Genomic DNA, 24,331 nt, shown 5'->3' on the forward strand with positions numbered 1-24,331 from the left:
TTTTTTTTAAATAATCACAACAAAACACCTATAGTGTCCATTTTTATTTTTTACCCAAGTTAAATATCATTTTCAGGTCACAGACTTGTCACAGTAATATCTTTTTTTCTAGGAAAGCAAAACATGTTAAAAAAAGGACAAAACAAAAATACAAGCTTGAAGAAAAGAAAAAAAAAAAAAAAGGGGGGGGGGTTGTAGGCGAGAGTTAACAACTAATGCGCATCATCTGTTGAAACTGTCCGCTTCTGTTTAAGTTCATTTGCGTAGAAGGCGAAACTTTCCTGTAAGATAAAAAGTAAGAGCGAGCGGTTACTATAATAATTCAGCTCTGCAAATGGGGCAGATAATACGGAACCAGCGATGTTAACGTCTACAAAGCAGTGCAAGGGCTCCAATCCTTACATTATTTAACTGGGTGCTTAGAATAAAGATCAACGAAGACCAGAACTAAGTGCAGACAAATGTATAGATCAAATATTTCAGTTTGCCGTTACATACAACTCATAGTGCTTATACTTGAATTTGTCTAACGTATAGAGGAAGAGAATGTTATATTAGGATGGGTTCTGATTTACCAAACAGAGTATTTTACCACTTCGGGTTAAATGGACAACATTCTTGCAAGCTGCCGTCGCAATTAACAGACCGGAAACCTGTTTATCTGCATTAACAACGCACTGCATGGTCTTGGTGTAGAACCCTTTAAGTAAATGCCATCGAAAACCTTAAGTGTTCTGATAACGTTCCAAAACGGTACAAGGACACCAGGCTGACATTTTAGCTGCGCAAACCCATTTTTCCCCCTTTTAACTTGGGAGACATAAAAATAAATCTTGGAAGTATGCAATAATATATTCAACTACTCTGCGAAAACAAAATATCCCAAAATGCTGCGAGAAATAATAGTGTGCGCATTATCTTAATTTCTTTTTTTTAAAAAGCATGAAAGATGAATTGATGTAGATTAACGGTGACATTCAAAAGCACTTAGTAACTCGTGGAGACAACACCAAATATGAAAGTTGAAAGCACCAGAATGTACTTATGTTGATATTTTGTTCTGTCTTAAAACCCCACTTGCTCCAAAATAATAGAGGCAAAAAAACCCAAAAAACAAAAGCAATTACTGGTCAAAATAATGTTTTGTAATCTGGCTTTTTGCTTGAAAAGAGCTGAAGTAGCCAGCTCAAAGAAAAGGGGGTGACGCCGTAGCTTCAATATGACCCACAGATAGCACACCTGATAATATCTCGTGCTTTTAACACAATAATCCACTGAAGGTTATCTTCTCCCACAAGTATAACAAAATTAATCCTGCCGCTTCAAAACGCAAGCACTTCACATGCACGCGGCCCTCGGAGAATACTCCGGCGAGATCTAATCCCTATGTAATTAAGCAGGCAACTTTCCCGGTGCCGTTTATCGTTATGGGTAGGAGCGGTGGAGGTGTGTGTGTAATTACAAAGTACTCACAGGGGGCTCCGTGAAAGGGACGGGCTCTCCGGCATCCCTCAGCAGGACCGCCAGGCGTTTCAGAAACAGCTCGTCGGGAGTCAGTTTTTCGGCTATTGCCCTCTCATACAAAGCCTTAGCGGCAGACACATCTTTGTTTGCAGCTGTGGGCACAGAATAGGGGAGAAAATGAAGTTACCAACAAATGAAAAATGATTTGCTTAGAACGTTCAAGGCAAGTTTCCCATCCGAGCTACTAGCTGGCGTATTTGTAATCTACGTTATGGAATTATACATTATGCTTGCTACCTTTTTCTTCTTGGGCCCAAGAACAATTTTCCACCCTGCGAATGGGTATGTCACCTAAGTGGTGGTCCTGGCAATACTGCAGGTGTCCTCTGCTCTTAAGAAACTAAATCCTTTACAGTTTGTGTTGATCAGGTGGCTCACCGAGCTGCCCAATAAATTCTGGCTTGGCTACCGGCTGCAAATGGTTAATTCCCACAGTGTCATTTTAAAATCTATCCAGGAATTTCACATGTCCGGGTATAAACTGACCACATTTAAAAAAATAAGTAAAAAAAAATAAATTTAAACCTGGGGATATGTTAATGCCTTTAAACAAATGATAGGAACAGGTAGCAACCAATGCGTTTCTGCTGAATCCCATCGCTGGACAAATAATTTTTAGAACGCCCGGGAACTTTTTAAAAAACATATTCAAGATATGACCATGTACGCGCCAAGTGCCAAACAGGTTTCCTTCTAAAATAACTGAACCGTGTTCCTACAATAAGAATCAAATCAGGATATCACAAAACCTTTGTAGACAATTACAATTTTTTTTTTTTTTTTTTTTTTTACACAGAACATGATGGATTTGTAAGTGGATTTGTTTTCTCGAAGCGAGTTGGTTACCGTAGCACTTCATTTGGTAAGAATAGGCAACGTCCTTTCCTGCGAAATCGGGGACCAGCTCAAGTAGATCCGAGATTGCAGAAGCCTACAGCATTTGGGGGAAAAGGACAAAAATGTTGTCAAGATTCAGTGAAATCAAAAATATGACAATATGTATAAAGCCAGAAAGTGGAGTTTTATTTATTAAAGGGAGATTTTGCAGGAGTACTTGGCTTTCACTTAGTTGCAGGAAGTGCTTGGCTGGCCCTGTATAATGTATAGGTAAATCAGTGAGATTTCTTCAAGGGCTCCTTATCCACTGAATTATACATTATACATGATACAGGGCCAGCTCAGCTCTTCTTGCCGGAGAGACCTGCCAGCGTTGGGCCTTCATAATGAATAGTGATGTTAGCGAATGGAAAGGGCAGCTCCTGCAAGCACTCTCGACAACAAGCCTCATTTTTACGTTCTAAATATTAACATTTTGTATTTTATTTGCAAATAAAAGGGTTAGAGAACTTACACAGAACATCCAGTATGAGAATTTACTCTACCAAACAATAGTGAAGGAACCGGTCTGCGTAACCCGGCTGCTTCAAATGTAAAATGCCTGAAGAAGAGGCCTAGATTGTCTGGAAAGCTCGCAATCCGTTATACTTCATCTTTACCAAATCTGTTCTTACCTGGTCTGCAGCATGCGAACTCCTTGCAATAAAAGAAACGAGCATTGGCGTCTGCTCTGCGATGGCCGTGCATCTCTAATAAAACAGAAGAAGAAATCCATTAGAGGGCCAAATCCAAGCAGGCAGCGAAAATCTTTTCAATGCATTTGAACATTAAGAAAAGCGAATGAATGAATAGCGCAGTAACCATCATTACCCAACGTTACAGCCTAATAGCAGCTTATAAAGAAATACAGCAGCGGATCATTAAATGCAAACAGAGGTCTATCTAATAACGCCAGTCTGTCATAAATATGTCCTTGCTCAGCAAGCGTGAGGTTTGTTTAAAAGAAAAGGGGAGAAAAAAAAATAAACTAATGCCTCGACAGCCCCAAGAAACGAGGTTCAGGACTAGAAAAGAGAAAAAAAAAAAAAAGCGTTTGTCTCCAATTATACTGCCAAGCTTTCATAAGTGAGCTTGGGATCATAAGGTTAATTATACATTTAATAAGGTGTCAGGGAGATAACTGCTCGTTTCTTTATAAAAATTAAAATGCACAAAGCAAGTTCCCTTTAAAGTATAATTACCTACACACTTACGCATACAAAAGGACTGATTTCAATCTGCGTTATAAAAGCCTTTCACTGGAACAGACAGTCGGCTCGAGAGAGACACACAAAAGTTAAACTTCATAAAAAAAAAAAAAAAAAAAAAAAAAAAAAAAATCAAAAAAAGTTTACATGACAAACCAAAAAAAAAAAAATTAAAAAAAAAAAAAATCAAACGTCGATCCAAAGCTGGGAAATCTGGAGGCTCAGGGCGATATTTTAAGGCTACTGGTTTTTGCCATTTCAAAGAGAGGACTTTTTGGGTCCATTCAGAGCAGGAATGGTAGTGCAGATGAGTAGTGATTATTATTTAAAGTGTCAACATACTCCACAGCACAGTGAGAGAAGACAACATACAACCGGCTCCTGATACACGCATACTTTACAGAACAGCTCGTGGAGCAACCATTGCGGAAACCGACGGAAGATATCGGTGACTAGACTCTGCCCCAGATCTTTATCAACTAATCGGAGACACTCAACCAAGAATGGTAAACACATAAAAATCACAACGCATGTTTCAACAGCAGGCTATGGTTATACCCCATATGGGGACACGGGCTGGGGACAGGCACGGCTTGGGGGGCTCGTAGGGCACTAGTGAGTAAGAGGGTCCTCGGTTTGGCAGAGAGCTGTAATTCCAAGCCAACCGATCCAGAACGCATCCAACCACCAGATCACATTGGAGCCATTGTACCGATGCTTTAATGTTTTAAGACTCTAAGCTCCTTAAACATGGAAAAGACTGGGGGGGAGGGGCAATTCTCAGAGAAGGAAAACAAGAAAGTCTAATAATGGGTAATGGTGGTTGAGCGGCCCCCCGCTGCCGCAGTGCCATTTGGGTGGAAGAGCACAGTTTTTAATAAACAATCCTGTAGATCTTGCCACCTGTTTTCACTACATTAGTAAAGTGCTTTGTGTTCCTAGCAGTGGCGGGGACCCAGTGAGCGGCCCAGAACATGTATGGCTAATAACATGCTCAATGTGTACCATGCAGCCCTGTCAAAAGCACCAGCAAGGGCAAGCCCATAAAAGGAGCTCAGAAAGGATCCAGCAAGCAGTTAATGCTGCGTAACATCCTATGTGAAGTTACAAGCAAAAACAGAGGGTCTGGTGGTGGCCGTGAATCTCTAAATCACAGCAGTCCAGGGGGGCCAGCCCTGTCCCCGTTGTCGGAATAACCTTCCAGCAGAAGCAGTAGAGGCCAATACAGTTAGAGAATCACAAACATGAGATGGGTATACCGCTGTCCTAAATACGAGACCAAGGACGGACGTAAGCATTCCGTTTCACACCAGGAAAAAACGGGCAGACTAGACGTGCGGAACGCTTCTTATCTGCGCTCAAATATGTAAAGCCTGGACGATAGTAGACCAATAAAATAATCGAAGAATATTTAAATCCTTTCCTTCGCCTGCTTTTCAGGCCCTGACCGGGGGCAACACAGAGCGACCGGCGGCTTTCTATTTTACACACCGGCATGCGCTCCCGGCAGCCGCATCTTCCGAAGAAACCCTCCCGCGCCGGCTGCTTCTTAGTATGCAAACTCACGTCAACCGCTGACACGGGTCGTGAGGACTAAAGCCGCGGTTTTACGTCTCTTTAACAGCTTACGGTTTTACCAGCTGCTAAGCGGTTTAAGTGAATATAGTGCTATTTACGATGGGAAATTGGTAACAGGTCTCAATTTGACGCGGGGAGTCTTCCCAACCCCAGCAACACGTAGTATCGGCGTGATTGTTTGACTGGCGCCTGCGGGGCCGCGGCTCCCCGTCGGACGATGTTTGTGTTCGGTGCCGGCGGCAGCTCTAATCGCCCACAGCTTGCTCCCGCGCTGGCGACGTCTTACGCTTCGCACATGCAGAAACGGCATGAATGCAGTTGGCTCGCTCCCTGAAGATTGCTAATTTTACAGCGAATTTGGACCACCGAGAGGAGCCAAGATTTCTCGTGTCGTGTGCCAGTGACACGCGCGGAATCGGGGACGCAAATTTACATTCTAATAAGCAATCAACCAGCGGAGGAAATGATAATACGTAGACGGTATTCTTATTTATTTCACTGCCCCCATCGCAAACCCTTTCCATGCTAGAAGAGGGGATTTAAAGGGGTTTTTTTCTTATTTTTTTTTTTTATTTTTTTTTTTAAGTATCAGTCTGCTCTGAATGTGTTATTTTTATGATATTTCTGCAAAGTTAAAGTGAACATCTTAATCCAAAACAAGCAAAGAGCAGTCATGACGATTGCCTAGAAATGGCTAGAAACTAGAACAGTTAATTAAAAAAGACAAGGAAAGGAAAAAAGCTTTTAGTCCAATACTAGTAATAAAACCGTGGTAAAAAGGAGGGTTTTTAATAACTAAACGCAGTAATAGAAAAATCCCACGTGCTGCTGATGGCCGTTCTGCGCTGTGGGCGATCACACAGCGTTATAGTAATGCTTTTAAATGCCCTTAAAGGCACAAAGTATAATGTAGGAAGCCCCCTTAAGTGTCTGTCTGGCAACCCTTTAACATACCTCTACTTTAAAAATATTTCTTATCTGCTTTTCCAAGGCAGATTTTAAAAATAATTTTTGCTGCCGTTTTCAACGGGCATCACAGCAAGAAGCCACAAAATTGCCAAGTCACAAATCCAGATAAAAGTAAAACGAAGCACAGCTACGCCACAACCCCCCCAAATGCTCTAGTAACGGTATAGGTATGTATACATTACACTGTAAAGAGAATCGTTCCCGGAGAGCAGAGGGTATGACGGCCATCGCTCAAACACACCCGAGTGGAATCATACACGGCGGAACAAGAAAACCCATGTGGGAATTACACATCACATCGCATAGTAATTTAATTTCTCACGAAGGGTTAACTGTCACTGAACCAACAAGGTTCTGAAAAGACTTGCGTGGGTTAAATCACAAAGGGGAGAGTAGCCATTAGAGTTTGTAGTAGAGCTGTGAGTCTAAGCCAACCCTGTATAACTGAATATGGGAAATCGTACTGACTTAATTATACAGGGCCAGCCAAGCTCTTCCTGCGGCAGAAGTTCACTTACTGGGGTGGACCCTTCCTAATGTATACTGAAGTCAAGGAACTGAAACAACTCTGTCGCAAACTCTCCCTTTAGTGACTAGACCCCATTGTGTTTACGTTACGGAAAAATAAGTTGTAAAAGCTTGGCCTTAGTATAAAAAAAAATAAAAAATAGTAATTTTTAAATACACTTTTTTAAAATAAGGTAGGAGCTGCTGCTGTGATTTGTGTTTACCTGTAATAGGAATCTAGCGTCATCCTTTCTTCCCGCGTGGATGTACTGGAGGAAAAGTTCCGTGACCGGCCGGTACATGGCAAACTGATTGGCCAAGCGCTCCGCCATGGCGCTCACTGCGAGTCAACACAAAGAATCATTAATATACATCGAGAATGGAATATCACACATGGAAAGCTCTTCCAGCAAATAGAATTCAAGACTAGACTTGCGCGTTCAGATTCCTACAAATTTGCCAATTTTGTTAATTCATTCGGATGGCTGAAAACCAAGGAGCAACCCCAACGAAACAAACACAAAGCAGAGAGCCCGGAATGTTAGTTTGCATTTCGTAGGTTTGGCTCTCCCCGCCATCCGCTCAGGAGCGCTTCCACAAAAACATCTACCCTCCAAGAGGCCAGGTTAATGGAGTGGATAGTGGGGAGAAGCAGACCAAGCAAGAAGGCAGAATACAGAGGAACCAGAAGAGGCCAGACAAGAAGCCGAGCTGGGTAAAAAGGAGACAGGGAAAAGAAAGCAGTTGGTGTAGAAGGTCGGGAGACATTGAGAATGTGTTATGAGTGAGGGGGAGCGTGAGTGAGTGAAGGCGATAGGACAAAAAAAAAAAATTGTTCTCAAATTCCGTCACAACAGAGGGCAGGAAACAATTTTCTTGTGCTATTGTCTATTAGAGACATTATGTCTACTTGTCTATTAAAGACATTATGTGCAACCCCCCACTACACAGCCCCCTATAACGAAAGAGCTCTTGAATATGGCAGGGCTTTAAAGAAAAAAAACAAACACGTGTTAAGAAAGTGAACGCGCCGGCAGACATATTGTGTGTTGTATGGGGGATCTGCAGAGCAAACCATTTTCAGGGCCCAATGATATCAATGAGATGCTGGCTGGTGGACCCCCCAAGCCTTTCTGCTAGGAGGTATACTTACATTTATCAAGTGCTGGTTCCATCTTATCCTCAATGACCTTTCTAAACACGTAACCAATACTTGTTATCTGGGGAGATTGCGCTTCTACGTACAAAGGCTCAACAAAGTCTATGGCTTTTTCAATGTCACCACTGTAAAAAACACAAAATGTTATATATTTAGGAAATTACATGTGTTGATTCCATAATTTATATATATTCATATATTTCAGAGATACCTAAATAACAGCTATGGGGGGGTAATTTAATCCCCCCCCCAGAGAAACTGCATATGAACACTAAGCAAACTATAATTTATATGTCTAACAAATTGGATTTGGCCCTTTAAACAAAACTTGGCCAAGGCAGCCTTTCTTGCTGAGTAAAAGTGACTGGCGGACTAGCTAGCGAGGGGCAGAGGTTCCTAAAAGCAGAAAAAATGAGAACATTAAGGCCCGGTGCTTTAATAATTCATGTAAAGAAACTATTACTGTATTTCTTGTAATATTCAATTAAATATTTACCTGCTTTCTTTTTGCCAGAACTGTCCTCCTTGATTCAAAAAGTGATAATAAATATAATTCGCACAATGCATTTCAGCGCGCCCTGCTTTAACCTTCAAGGGGAAAGCGCTAATAATTTAATGCGCGCGTGATGTATAGCTACACGCGGCAGCATGTTCATAACCGAGGCTGACAAGGTTGCGAACGGTCACAGACCGTGTACCGTACCCCATCAGCAGCGAGAAAACCGTGGAGCGCAAGAAACAAGTATACAATGCAGCCCAATTTTAACGCGTCCTAGACAAGGGCATGTAGGTATGTGTGTGTATAAAAGTACACTGAATTATAGTGCTGGAGAATAAGAAAAAAAAAAATTTAAACAGAAAAGGGGGAAAAAAAAACAAAAACACAAAGAAAAATCCTGGTGCAAAAAGGGTTAAACAAAAAAAATCCAATATAACATACGAGTCTCTTAATCCAGTCTCCTATATATCCTAAGCAGAAATGCATATACATTCGCTTTGATGTACTTGTGTCTGTATGTAAACTTTTCATAAAGTACAGTTTAAGAACAAACGGAACGTTTTGCACATTTTCCATAGAAATTAGATTGAAGATCCCTGTGACAGAGCTTCGTTGCCCATCTCCCTGTGTATTATACAAGGCCAACTCTTTTTGCAGGAAAATTAAAAGTAACAAAAATATAGGCGCCATTACTTATTTTACATAATGTCAGCACAGTTAATAAACAAAAAAAAACAGTCCCTTATCTTTGGTAATAATAATAAAACGATAGCACAAGCGTAACAGTTTACTATGATATAAGGCAATAGCTTTCAATAGTTGTCTCCCGGATAACATATCATTTGCTGAACATAACTGGCAGAAAGCAAAAGTTTGGGTTTTTCCTAGGTTTTTTTTTTTGTTTAAAGAAAGTTTTAAAGGGCTCGGTGATGGCGCCGGTAACACCATGCGCTATTACTCAGGAAATGACCGTTCGGTGCATATCCAGAAGCGGAAGGAGTTTTCCAAACCAATCGAAACAGCAGAGACTTTACTTACTTTTTCAGATGAGCCAACAGTTTGTTATTAATAAAAAGCATGTTTGATAAGGAAATGGACGAGCTGATGCCGGCCACCATTTTCTCCAAGGCTTCGATGCTTTGCACGTCACCCTTGGTGGCCAGGGCTTGAACGAGACGCGTGATGGACAGCTGAGTGGGCATCTTGTCATTATCAAGCAATCCCTTTAAAGTGCCAACCGCATCTATTCAGGAGAAAAGGGGGTAGAACGTAAACATCTGAATAAAAGCGAGTCCAGGATTTACAGAGCGGAACCGACAGGCACGGGAGCGATTCATATCTCCTCGTTATATTAGCTACGCGCGGGGAAACGCCATGCTAGGCTGAGATGGATGGTTAATGATGGAACTGGCAGTTTATCAGAAAACTGCTGAGTGCTACATCGAGGAGCCCCCCCCCACTCCTAAACAAATTAAGGCCTCGCGTAACATTTGACAAAGTCGCCAGACAAAAGCCAGTGATGGACTCCGTATCAACAGGGGAAAGCTGTTTGAGCGGAGGAATAATGTATTCTTTTGCAGATGGTCGTTGCCAGCTTGCACTGAAAGGGAGAAAACCGGCAATCTGAATGCCAAACAAATTGTATTAATGGCCAGCTCTGAAAACACAAATAATGGATCCATGTTATGATAAACAGCTATCGCTTTCAAAAAATATATATCGTTATGCGAGGACTACCATCAAAACGAGAGCGCTTCCCTAACAAGCTAGTGTACACAACCTAAAGAATATATTTAGAAAAAGACGGGCAAACATGTATATATTTTAGTATTTAAATAGCAGCACATTATATATATCTATCAATATATCTATAATGTCTATCTATAGATATATCTATATATCGATATATCTATACAGATATATCATATGTACAGATATATAATATACACATTTATATTGTATATATACACATGCACATATATCTATATATAATGTAGTATACATAAATTAAAAATAACTTTCCTTCAAGAAGGAAAAGTATTAAATTACTTAACACAAAAAAACAATTAAAAGCCACTGAAATCTAGAATACAAAAAAAGCATTTTTTTTCCACCTTATAAATCAATATTGTAATCATTTAGTGTACAATCGTACCCGTTTACCACCCAATTTAACTTGTTAGATTTTTCACACAATCAACACAAAGCAAGAAAAAAAACTAAAAAAAAAACTAAAAAAAATCCAAGCGCTCGGAAATTGCTCGTATGCATTAAAGTATGTTAATTTTTGCAAAAAATCAGACTGACTTGTGCCGCGAATCTTAACACCGCTGAAAGCGTGCACTTCCTCGCTCTTTCTGGTAGGAATTTTGCATGTCTGAAGAGCAGTGATTCATCTTAAGAAAAACCCATCTTGTGTTAAATGGAATGGAAACCGGACTAAGTGGGCAAATGACAAGTGCATTCATATTCAAGACATATTATAAATGCATGTACAGTAATTTACGTCTCTCCGCTACCACAAAAGCCTCTTGATAAGCAGGTAATTTGCTAAATGGACTCCTTTATCCAAGTATTCGAAGGGCGTTACAAGAAAAATCTACAGAGGCATTAATGTGACGTAAAGGTCAAGCTTTGTGACATACCTTTCAAATAATCCCGCCTAACTTGTGTTATGATGAGGAGGCTGCTGGTGATGTCGTTCAATGCGAAGCCGTTGATGTTGTTTTCGGCGCTAAGCGAAACAGACATTTAGAAAGAAAATTACTGACATGCTTCTGATACGATAATAAACGGTTGAGCTCCAAGGTGAAATTACAAAAACTACTGTTCGTATGTTAAAAATATTGCAGTAAAGTATCGACCTGGAGACAGCTTTTGTGTTATCCTGTCAATGGGTATAGAAGGATAATCTTTAATTTTTTTTTCTCTATAATCTGACAGATGACAAAGTTGGAAAAGAGCAACAAAAGAACCAAAGTAATAGATTTTTATTTTTAAATTTTAAACAATTGGTTCACATTCTTGGATGCTGACACATTATATGACTGAAATAACCGCGTGCCTTATGGTGCGACATTGTAGCCAAAACCACTTACCTCCACATATATAATATATATATTATATATATACACATATAAATAATATATACAATATATATATATATATATATATATATATATAAAAAAATCATTTTTTGCACTAACATTTTTTAGTTTGTCACCATAAATATTTCCTACTAAAATGTTTGTGTATATATAATATTATATATAATTAGTTTTTTTCTCTTTTTTTCCCTCTTAAGTATTTCAGTTTTTTTCATGGTGACCAGGATACATACTTTTAAAATTTGGGTGAAGTGATTAAAAATATTTATATTTCATATAAAAACTATGAAAAAAATAAAAAATAAATACTTTCTTTACGTAGCACACCTTCATATAACTAAAAAGTATTTTTGGCTAAAGAAATGATAAAGCTAATCTAGGCTCAAATAATAAAACATTTTAAAAAACAAATTAATTAAAATAACCAGCAACTGCATGTGTTTTACCGCAGCAGTCAAACAAACGTAGCATAACTTTGGCAAGGTCATTTCTAGATTTAAGAAAAAAAGACCATTACATAAGTTATGGTGGGTAAAAGGTGATGGAAACCCTTCCACTTAAATTTAAGGGGTAGTAGAAGTATTATTAAACACTCATCTACAGACACCAGACAAGCCAGAAGGCTTGTTTTTCACTCAGAAATCTCATGATGCTTCGACAACCACAAGGGATTCTGGGTAGGCGCATGCAAATAAGGTTAACAATCACCTTTGCCTCTTTATCCACTTTATACATGGATCCCTAGAAAGTAAGGATCCATGTATAAAGTGGATATAGAGGCAAAGGTGATAATTGTTAACCTTATTTGCATGTGCCTACCCAGAATCCCTTGTGGTTGTAGAAGCATCATGAGATTTCTGACGGAAAAACAAGCCTTCTGACTTGTCTGGTGTCTGTAGATGAGTGTTTAATAATACTACTACTACCCAAGAAAAAGAGAAATCTTCTGTGGCGGGGAGGGGGAGAGAGTACAGGCGGATGAAAAGGTCGCCGTCATTTAGAATATCAACAATCAAGATAAACCTCTTGGATCATCTTCAGGCTAACAACTGAGCAGCCTACCTACTCAAATGTATGAACTGAGCAGATTGGGAAGTAAGCAGGGTCATCGCTAAATTATTCTCGGCAATCCTAGAAAATCCTTTGTGGAGAACACAATATGACTATCCTCGCAGTCACTTTCAGGCATTGGGGGGGCCAAAAAGATATTGGACTCTGGATTTTCTTACTCTGCCCTGCAATCCTCTTAATCCCAGGCTAAGTAATCATTGCTCAGTTCCGCTCGTGTCTTTGTCCCATCTGTCAAAGCCCTTAAATCAACGTTTCACGCACGAGGCTGTAAATTACATGTAACGCAGGATTTACTTTCTCCCAATCTTTCAATCTACAATGTGATTAAATAGATGTTAGCCACTATTACAGACCCAAGATCTCATTCCAATACTACTCAACTTCCAATTCTAATGCCTTCAGCTACCTCTCCTTAATAATCCTAAAATTCATTAACACTGGATCAAATATGCAACCCCCCCCCAAAAACCACACCAAATGTATTAAACAATCCAGAAATATTTCCCCCATTTAGGGTTTAAAACACATTTTATTATTATCATTTATATAGCGCCAACAATTTACGCAGCTTATAACTCACAAGGAAAACTGATATATATTTATAGATATAGCAAAAAAGATCGAGTCTTTACTTGAAAAGGCCAAAAGTAGAAAAAGTCAAATTTAGGCTTTTAGGATAATCAGATTGTTTCAACCTGAAATAAAGAATTGTTAGGCCCTGGACACCAATGTGACTCAACATTTTATATTATAAAAAAGGTATCACATATGGATAAAGACTCCATTAATTCAACACATCTTCAATTCATAAGATAAATGGGGTTATTTGTATAAATGAAGTACTAAAAATGGTCTTCACGCCACAGCAACCTATATAATAGTGTAATCGGAGAGATTTCCGCAGTTGCTACTGCCAACCCCTACCAAGGATTTCAGCGAAGGAGCCATTTATCGGGACAGCCCATACACTTCTATTGCCCCAAATGGATAAAGCCAACAGAAATTTTCATGTGAAACTTTCCCTGTAAGGAGCCAATGGCTCTTAATTTTAGAAAACGACTTACGAGCTTTTCACTTTCATTGCAACCTCAATCTGCCCGTCGGAAAGCAAAGTCTTGATCAGATTCATGTACGCGGCTGGGCTTAACACGACATTGTTCTTTTCGGCTTCCACAAACAAATCGTACGCCTCTGTAAAGGGGGGAAAGTACAAGAGGTTATTGATGTTTCCTTTTGAATATCATTCTTTCCCATCCCTAGCATCCTCTTTTTTTGCTTTTGCAATTCAGCGACTTTCTGCAATCTCCCGCTCAATGTCTCATCGTTAAGATAGGAGAACAAGTCAAAATTTAGCATGCCGGTGCATCACAACGTACCTGCAATTATTTAATTACAGACAAGTAGTCACCAAGGCTTCTGATTTGAAACTGTACGGCGTTATGGTTTTGGTGATATTTTGTTTCTGTGTTAACCTAATGGAAGATGAGATCTGTGGCAGAGGTGGCATTGGCCTATTTACTCTTCTAAAAGGCCTCTCCGTTCCCATCACAAAGTCTGCCCGAACCAACCAACATCAATCAGCAACCTAAGAGTAGGGCACGCATAACTTAATGGGATGTAATAATCACGCAGCTCTTGGTGGGTTTCTAATACATATACATTGCTTGCTTAAACACCATAATTTAGGTGTATTTAGTCTACAGACCTATACAATATAACATATTTGGGAAAAGTGAGAAATGCTTTTAAACAGAGGACTAAACAACAAAGTACTAAGATTTTCCAGCAACCTCAAGATTAACCAAAAGTGAAAAATTCGGTTCCACGAAAAGAATGTAAAGTTTCGTAAAGTCTATTAGCATTTTCTAATATGTGCTCAGAAAAAGTATTAATCAAAACCTTTCATCTGAAAATGAAAGGCAATTAACAAGTAACCTTGTACATTTTCACAATAGCCGACAGTAGCTTTTAAGCCACCTCTCGTGGGGCAATACCGACGCATGTCTCCATGGCAGAGCCTTATATTGGCAGGCAGAGTTTTAACCATTTCCCACCATGTACGAGATTCACCACTTTCCAATCTATTAATGTTCCGATGACCTGTACATCTAACAACCAGTTAAATATATTTCAGGACCTAAAGCGTTACTGATGCAGTGTGATGTTAATTAAAACATATTGACAGTATATAATATGACCCTTAAAAGCCACAAACCATATATCAGATCTCAACGTGCATAATGTAAAGATGAGTCTATGGCAGCAGATTATGCGGTATAATTCAGGCCATAGCATTTATACACGGTATTCCGCTGCATTTTACATGTAACGCCACCCACATGTAAACATTACGTGACATGATTTCTCTTTGCCATGATGATCACTCCGTGTTACAGCTTCTCTTTGCAGATGTCTGCCGGGAAACTGACAAGCTGCCAATACAGCATTACATACATCTCACGCTCTGCCTCCCTTATTACATCTCATTTTGCTCTATTGTGTATGTTCCTTCTCGAGTATTAGTGCCCAGTGCCTCAACCCCTGTGATTGGCTACCTCTAATTCACCCCACCTGATAAATGAAGCCCGCCCCTCCTGACTACCATATACATACAAATGATGTGGCCATAACAGTTTTAGATCTCCCTGTGTGTACACTGCTGGGGTACAGTGCTAGAATGAAGCAGTGTTCATGGAGTTTTCCTCATTCCCTTACAGTGACAATACAAAACAATGAAACTCCATGCCATCACCCAGCGATAAAAGACATTAACAAATCAATAATAATCTCAGGAAATGGAGATAATAAAGGGAAATAAAACGAGATGCTGTGTTTCCCCCCCAGAATGTGTGTTTGGTTATGTTTATAATTTGTGGGAAATTATTTTTAATTTTTCTTTTGTTGAGCACGCACTGTACACACAGCTCGCTTGTCATTCGTTTTATTGTATTTCTGTACTCAGGGGAACGCAAAACTGAAAGACAGTTCTGAAAGGTTTATCATGGAGGCGATGTAATAATTGCCCTCATTTACATCACGTAACTGCAATGCTACAGCTATTTCACAACAAATTACAGCATGTGCACCGTAAGACTAAAGTCAGCAACTCCTGTAAATCTATACATTGTACAAGGACTGGCTTCAGGTCTTCACATGGCATGATCTCCATTTCATAGCTCCATAGCTCTTATGCTTTCATCTTTTTACCTACAAAAATCTCAGCAGGAGGAATGGCAGACTGGATGAGGTGAACGGTTCTTATCATTTGTCAAATTTCCTGTTTCTACGTAACATGGCCTGCAAGAAGGGCTGAGCCGGCCCTTTATAGCCTACAAAGCAACTTTAGCCATGCATTAAAAAAATACAGCAATAGGGTTCTGTAAGTGTTCTCCAGAACATACATAAAAACCAGAGCAGCTGAACGTGACCACCAAGCTTACCCTTTCCTTTGTCCTTTTTACTGAGAATCAAGATTTTCTTATCAAGGGAGGCTTCTGGAACAAAGTCTGACGCGGAGGATTTGAGTTCTCGCTGTGTTTTATGCCAGTCCTATCGAGGTCAAGAAAAATGTAAAAAAATAAAAACAAACATCACTGAAGCTTTTTCGCCCACAACACTTTTTGAATTTTTTTATCTCCATACTTTTCTACAAAGATATTCTTCTTACCTCTGGTACTTCAAATGGGACAGGTTGTCCATTTGTTTTAAAAATGTCAGCCAGCAGCTTTAAAGTTCTCTCTCTGGGTATTATATTTTCTTCTTGAATTTTATTCCAAACCGCATCTGCTTTCTTCCAGTCGTTATTTTCCTCTAGCATTTTGAAAAACAAAGCAAGACGTAAAACCATGCTGACGGTGACTGAGAATCAAAATGCAATCAATATTTGCAGGTTCCTACTCAAAGGACATCGTACACAACTCCCTGATGGTCTTCTTTACTTTGGTGTCAAATACCAGTTGGTTAGTTCTACTTTTAAACCTTTTTTGTTACCAAAAATGAAGCTAGTATGTTTGAAATATCTGCAGGACCAACCCTGGTGAGCTGGACTTGTATAATACGTAGTAAATGTGCAATATTTTGTGAATTGTTTTAGGAACTCATTGGGGATGATTCTTCATAGTGAAACGCGAGGCAGCTGGAATGTTATGATTGGTGTGTGGGTGTATAAGATATATATATATATATATATATATATATATATATATATATATATATATATATATATATATATATATATATATATATATATATATATATATGTTTTTTATAATGAAATATCTAGTGTAGCGTAAGTGCGATGTCTCCAAGTATATACTTACTGCAAAGCTTCAGCAGATAGAAATACATCTCATCTCGGTCACACTCAAAGAGTTTGTGAGTCACTTCTACTAAGTTTTCCAACACTTCATACTATAAAAATATATATATATATATTTAGTGAGAGTATTCATAATAAATTACATTTTTAAAGTGATATTTTCATATTAAATGCAATTTATATTATACAAATGTAGTAACACAGTCACTCGAACTTCAATTTTAACTTAATTACGCTTCCTGCACTCACTCAGTAGCACTTACTGGTCAACAAATGTTAAACGTTCATACGGATGGGGGTGCTGGTATTCTTATTGATCATATGCAAGGAGTGTACTTAAGTATGCTTCCTAGTTTCAGTAGAGCTGGAAAAGTTGAGAAGCCTAGGCGCGCTAGGCTGCGCTTTCACTGAAACAAATACATGGTGGGTATCTTCTAAGTGAAATCTCCCCTAAAGGGTTAATCGCACACTGATTTGCTTGAATTTCGAATAAATTTAATTTAGTCTTAAAGCTCAGAAAATATTTTTACCCGATTGGATGCAATGCACTTCTCAGCAAACCATTCAAGTCTTCCAGGTCGCGCTCTCAAACCAGGAGTCTATGGCAACAGAAAGAAAATGTAAGAAAACAGCGCAAAAACATTTAACGAGCGCGGTCAGAAAAGCTAAAAATCTGAAGATAAGCCGTTACTCGGCCAAAACACGAATACCGGGGAGTAATAAAAGCAGCGATTGGGACAGGTGCGGAATGATCTTCCAACACAATAAAGACATGTAAATGTTCCCGGTGTAACCGTTACCATTCACATTACCGTTATCGATTAATTTTGGCAGCCAGTCGGGAGAAAGAGTCGGCCAAAAACATCCTAGAAGCTGCCTAACTTTACAGGTCTCCAGGTCTCTTTGGCGCTCTATCATAATGCACAAAGATAATTATCGATTAAAGCTTAATTAGCGGAATCCTTAAAACTCTGCCAGATACATAATTCCCCAGGACAGGACGGCATACATCACACCAACGCAAGAAAAAGGATGGCAACATGTATTCCTTGAAGGATTATTGGTTCTTCATTAAAGAATACAGCGAGTTAAAATATATATATATTTTAATGAAGATCTTTATGGATTAGGAAAGAACCATTTACAAGTCTATTCCCCGACGGTGCTTTATTGTAGGATTTCCTATTCAAGTAAACAGATTCGTCAACTTGAAGGGAAAAAACCCCAGAATACCTGGGTATCTGCTATAAACAGCTTATGAGAAAACGCGAAGAAAATGAAATTTAATGAAAAAGTACACAGAGTGCTGTTATACATACAGAAAATTAAAATAAATTAAGAACTCGTCAAAGGCTGTCCGCTCCGTCTGGATTACAGACAGGATTAAACGGGGGCATTTTCTTCTAATATGTGCAAGCATAGTATAGATATGTATATATACATGGCTATAAAGTGTACAATACAAGGGCCAAACGATCCTGTTACACGGCGTAAAGTGGACTGTAATATCTTACACGAGAGCTGTATTCTCAAAATAGAATATAATGCAAACCGGTAAGCGCTGTAAATTCGCACTCATTACCCAGGAACCAAGACAGTTTTCCTGGCTACTTCAGTTAAGCAGATATATTATATACTGAAACTTTACAGCAATACAACAATAACGGCGTGATAGAAAAGGTTTATCTACACAGCATGTGCGTTGCCTTAACTGTAAACACACTGGACACAATTTAATGAAAGCGACACATATGCCATTTAATACATGATCACGTAGGGGTCCCTTTAAATAGTCAATTGCTCTCCATTGGAAATGCATGAAGTGATTCTGCAGCATCCCCCATATGCAGTTGCCCCTTTGCCCACTGCCCCAGCGCCCACTGCCCCAGCTCCTAAGCAGGCAGGAGATGCGTTTGTCCTAAAATCCATTCATTATTCATTGGATTGGCTGCATGGGAAACTAAAGTGCCCCATTAAGTAATACGGTTAGGTCATCTTGTGTTTTTGTGACATCATTCAATGCAATTTACTGTTAAAAAAAATAAATGGAAGGGAGCGGTGTTTTTACAACCTTTGGTTACACGTAACTCTGCTCTGAACATTGGTTGCCCAGGCCCAGAAGAAGGGCTGTGTTCGCATTTTTCATTATCACTGTAGATTGAAATGCCAATGATCTAATAGCGCCCAAGCTTTACAACTTAATATAACAAATCTGCCTCCTCCCCGACCTCGTTCCAAATTGATTGGAAAGGCAGTCATCGCAAGGACAGGAAAAGTGGAACAGCGGATATCCTTGCATTTCATTTTGATATGGAGAATTGTTTCACATGGACTAGGTCTCAATCATCAAAAGAACATCTAGGTCAGATTAACTAAATCTCCTTGGCTTGCGCAGCAGTCCATATTTGTAGCTTATCTCTGAGATCTGAGTGAATTACAATCAGGAGGCCGGTTGGCAGGCGAGAGGAGACGCAATCCTCCAGGCTCTACTCTAATCAAAGTTGGGAGTCAAGTTCACCTCTAAAATAAATAAATGATGTTCCGAGCTGAATATTTGCATCACAAAGAAAGAACATTAGAGGTCTATCGGTGGCAGCGGCATGAAAAATATGCATGTTACAATGTTAAAATAGGATGACAATACGAGAACTGGGTAAGAGATGCTTTTCTTCCCCGCGCGTTTTATTGGCACCGCCAATATTTGGCTGGAAGACGTCACCATGCAGCGGAACAAGTTGGTTAATTCTAATTTATTAAAAGAGGCAGCTATCCAGCTAAATACTCTATTCTTTCCAAAACACTTGTAGAAACACTTCTGTAAAACACACTGCATGTGTCTGCCTCCTAATAGATCAATGGGGTGATACAATGAAACCTGGGGGCATCTATCAGATACTTTTGGGAAAATAAGTGACGAGGTTTCAGAACATACTATGGGTAACATCTATGTATCACATAGGGGTACTGAAGTATACGATGAGTAATGTGAGAAACTGGGGGAAAATCTATATGTAGAAAAGCCAATTTCAAGCATTTTCAAGCGATGGTTGAATTATTGAACATAGAAGCCAATCTGCTTAATTTCCAACTGCTGTAAGAACCCCCAACCCTCACTAGGTCATCGACTATACTGGCCAGGGTGAATGTGGCAGCCACCAAGGGAAGGGAACAAGAATACTACCACTACTACTAATAAAGTGATTGTTTTTGCCAACTTTATTGCCCCAGGACATCTCTGCCTTTCTGACCCAAGCTTATACCAATGGGAAGAGTGGGGTTCTGAATACATAATTGTCATAATTATTCTTCTCTGTCCTCATGCCCAACACCTGGTGAGGCTCAGAGAAAGCAGACCAAGTAAAAAAGAAGCGGGTCTCACTTTTTTATGCATAACCTCAGTTCTGCACAACATATGGTGGCTCAACAGATTTCAATGCAAGCGGATGAACAAAAGACTGCACAATTCCTCCATTTTCACAACTCCATTTAAAAATAATAGATTAGAATTGCTGTCATTTTGACACTTTTGCGGATAACGGTTTTGTCTGCATTCACTTGTAAGCGTAAAACATGGCATTTAAAATTAGCTGTAATGAACGCAGATACGTTTAACATGCATTACAAAACTATTAGCATACGGACAATGAAGAAAGCGCCTGCATCTATCAGAATTCGACTCCTTCTGCCAAACAGCTGTTTTCTAAACATGTCACATTATCAATCTCGGAAACCGCAATTCCTGAAGCCGGGCGCAGTTAGTCAATCAGCGGCACCGTTTATATCAGAAAACAAATCAAACCGCTGCAAAGTACGGCTCTCTCCCACTTCCGTATTTTCATTTGCAACATCAAATAAGCTGCCCGTCGATTCTATAATTCATACAAACATACAAAAAGCAATCTAGATAAAAAAAAGGGGCTTAATCTGAGAATCGCAAACTCAGAATTGTTTTACAGTTTTGGAGGTAGATTAAGAAAAAGTAGTAAAAAAACAAACCCCCCACGCAGAGTGGAGCCGCGCATCTTAAAATCTGCCGATAATGTAATGTATGTTCCGATGCGGCACTTAGTGGCGCGATTTCCAGCCAACACCGGCTGGTAGGAGACCCTGGTGCCTTCGTGTGCACTTTAATGTATACAACGGCCGAGTGGTCATCCCAGGCACCCGCCATCCCAGGCACCGGCAGGCACCCGCCATCCCAGGCACCCGCCATCCCAGGCACCGGCGCTGCTGGAGTCTGTTACCATAACCATTAGATCAGCATATAGGAAGGGTGCAAAGATGGCACTGCACACCCCCCACTGCCAACTGCATGATTAAAAGGTTAATTTCATTCCTAAGTGTTGATGTACTTGTTAGTAAAGCACACAGGAGAGGGGGTATAATTACTCGTGGGGGGGGCACGCTGCAGCTGCTCTTTTGACTTATCAATTTCAGCATGAAAAATTTCAATCAAGTCTAGATAAAATATACTAATCCCGAACAGACCAACTTTGTCACCTACCACTCGCTCTAAGCTTCTTACCATAGGAGGAGAATAAAAAAAAAAAAAAAAACATTAAATGAAACGCCAAACGGTAGCAGTCAGCGCTTGTTTGGCTGATTAACTTAAAGACAAGCATTACAAATAAATCTTCGCAAGGACAGCAGCAAATTAAATTCCAGCGCTTTTAAGTACAACAAAGAATTCTCCGGCAAAGAGGATTAGCAACTTTACACTCAGGAATTCCATTTTAATTTAATTGTTCCCCAATCCAAGATTTATTATGCAAATGCATTTTATTTTGTACAGCGCTCTGTTTAACAAACAGGAGGAAACAGATCTAACGCAGATAGGAGCGGCTTCTTCTGATCGGCAATTAGACCGAGAAGAATTTATTTTTGCTGACCAACTACTTTCCTACCTCCCTACTAACCGATCCGGCGCTCCGTTAAGATGAATGAGAGGGAATATAATTAGAGGTTAAAATATGCAGCGTATTCCAATTAAGTGCGGACGCGACATTGTGATTAGAGGACTGTAGTTAAAAATCTCACCTCCATGATCTTTCTGGCCTCCTTGTACTTTCCAGTCTGGAGAAAAGCAAAGAGCAGAGAATACAGCATTGACATCTCACCCCTCTCCCGGGCTACGTGGTCCATGGCTTGTGAAAAGAAAGAGATGGGGGAAGAAGGATCAAGTTTAATACGGTTGCTTTGGTGAATACAATTTAAGGTCACGTAAAAAGTTTTGTTAAAATTTTATTCTACAAATAGAACAAAGAGTTGGAAAATTACCCTTTTCCCTTGGAAGCAAAAAAGTCATTAAAATATAAAAAAGTTAAAGCATAAAGCAAACCTATTCAGAAGAAATTACTTTAAATACAAATTTAGATTTTTTATGGTTCTGTGTTTAGGGATCATAAGCTTTGGAATAACCAGATATTAACCCTTAAAACAAAAAAAAAAAACAACAAACAGGTTTATCCGCTGCTGCCTTCTCTATACCTTGTAAGAAGAGGTAGGAGGAATTTAAAAATTATATTTAAATATTTAAAAATCACAAAAAAGAGAGATTTTGTACAGTTATGGACTGGAGTATTTAAAAGTAAATCATTTTACTGTAGTCTATGGGGGGGACTCAAAAAACTTTCTAATATTCAACATTTCTCAAAAAAATATATATATATGAAATGTCAATGTGTGGCATACTAAGTAGAATCAAAAACATAAGAAAACTAGGGGGTCAGAGGGTTAGATGTAATGTAATGTAAGGAAGTTTTACTTTTGGGAGACGGTGGTAGATAAGTAGAACAGCCACCCAGCACATGTGTCAGAGGTTAATACAGCGGGGGAATTTAAACATGAATGGGGTAGGCGTAAAGTTACCCTGAATCTAAGATCAATGACTGATTATGAGTCTTTACACAAGGAAAACGCGCAGATTAGATGGGCCGAACGGGTCTGATCTGCCACCAAATTCTATTGAACAGTGTTAGAAAAGTTGACATTACATTAAATGAAAGGTAATTGGGGCACCTTTTTGCAAGTGGTTAAAATATATATATATATATATATATATATATATATATATATATATATATATATATACACATATACTGATATATATGTGTGTGTGTGTGTGTACTGCTGATTACAAAGGGTTATTAGAAATTCATTTCGACAAAAAGAGGTCAGCGTAAATGCGATTCTCACTTACAGATCAATTACAAAGTGTACGGCTATTATACACAAAAGCAGCAGAGAATGATCGTCAGAAGGGCTACGGTGAAATATGGCAGCTACTGATGTTTTAATCCATGAAAACATGGGAGGGCATCGGGATAATATTGTTCACATAATACCTGTCATTCATTAGCCTTTGTTATAACGTCTGGAGTAACCACGGACTCTATTTGGATGAAAAGACAGCACCACGGGATGGCTTGTAATTAAATACTCAGGTTAGCTAAATGTTCTAAGTGCTGGTGAAAAGCTTTTATCTTGGCGTCTTCTATGTACATTTCTTTGAAAAATGGATTCTGAGCTCACAGATTAGATATGTCCAAGCAGCTGTGTGATGACATGAATTAGGCATTGTTAGCCTACACAATGAAACTTACATTTGGGCTCCGTCTGATTGCCAAGGATAACCACTTATATTGATTGCGCTAATAGTGCAACCGATAAAGCACTCTTACGTATAAAGAGGCAACCCTCCGAATGAATACCTATACAATCGTATAGGTATACACAACCATATAGGTATAAAATGCGTAGGGTACATGGGCTAACTTTTTTACATTATTGGTAGTGTACAGCAGGATAATACTGGGGGGAGGGGTACGCTGAGTTTTAATTATTGTATTATTTTAAGTTAAAAGGTGTCTTGTGTTTTAAGCCCAGTGGAGTGTCAAAGACCATCTACAGCTACTGGCATAGGAAGCAGAACTATTTTACTTGCTAACTCCGTTGACGTTAACCTCTGATGCAGGAATGAGCGAGTAACTTTACTGAGCGGGTGATAGATCAATAGAAGAGCTCCCCAGCAAAAGTAGCAGGGGCGTTTAAAACTTACAAAGGACCAAGGACCGATTAAGGTCTTTAAAAGCAGGAACAAAATGGGCAGACTAGATGGGCCGAACGGTTAGTAATTTTATATATTATATATATATATATATATATATATATATATATATATATATATATATATATATATATATATATATATATATATATATATATATATATATATCTATCTATCTATCTATATCTATATCTATATCTCTCATAAAACCATGAACGACTGTCCTTGTAAGTCAGACAATATAAAGACCAGATGCTCTGATAAACGTACCGCACACAAACAGATAAGAAAAAAGATGAGACGGAGAAAAAAGTCATGCGTGAAGAGAGCAGCCTCTGTGTCAAAATACACAATTTCAGATTCTATGTAGTTATAAACAGCGTAGTGTATCCAGCACGCCTAACATCATTACGACCGAGGGTCAGACGATGAACACACAAAGCAGTTTA

The 24,331-nt window shown here is 39.2% G+C and overlaps 1 protein-coding gene across 1 annotated transcript in view; it reads right to left on the minus strand.

The window, feature by feature from the left end:
* Positions 1-212: 212 nt before the first annotated feature.
* LOC149303144 (leucine-rich PPR motif-containing protein, mitochondrial-like) overlaps positions 213-24,331 on the minus strand; it is a 59,145-nt gene continuing 35,026 nt past the window's right edge. Inside the window, exons 25-38 of the mRNA XM_089481350.1 lie at positions 21,854-21,960; positions 17,347-17,415; positions 16,818-16,908; positions 16,166-16,308; positions 15,939-16,047; positions 13,563-13,689; positions 10,966-11,054; positions 9,359-9,563; positions 7,816-7,946; positions 6,887-7,002; positions 3,036-3,110; positions 2,371-2,455; positions 1,474-1,616; positions 213-281 (exon numbers count right to left, since the gene is read on the minus strand). Coding sequence (XP_089337476.1) covers positions 213-281; positions 1,474-1,616; positions 2,371-2,455; positions 3,036-3,110; positions 6,887-7,002; positions 7,816-7,946; positions 9,359-9,563; positions 10,966-11,054; positions 13,563-13,689; positions 15,939-16,047; positions 16,166-16,308; positions 16,818-16,908; positions 17,347-17,415; positions 21,854-21,960 — 1,559 coding nt within the window. The remainder of the gene's footprint in view (positions 282-1,473; positions 1,617-2,370; positions 2,456-3,035; positions 3,111-6,886; positions 7,003-7,815; positions 7,947-9,358; positions 9,564-10,965; positions 11,055-13,562; positions 13,690-15,938; positions 16,048-16,165; positions 16,309-16,817; positions 16,909-17,346; positions 17,416-21,853; positions 21,961-24,331) is intronic.

Source organism: Sceloporus occidentalis, unplaced genomic scaffold, assembly GCF_023333645.1.
Source record: "Sceloporus occidentalis isolate IW3139 unplaced genomic scaffold, rSceOcc1.0.p SCAF_15, whole genome shotgun sequence".
Lineage (NCBI taxonomy): Eukaryota > Metazoa > Chordata > Lepidosauria > Squamata > Phrynosomatidae > Sceloporus > Sceloporus occidentalis.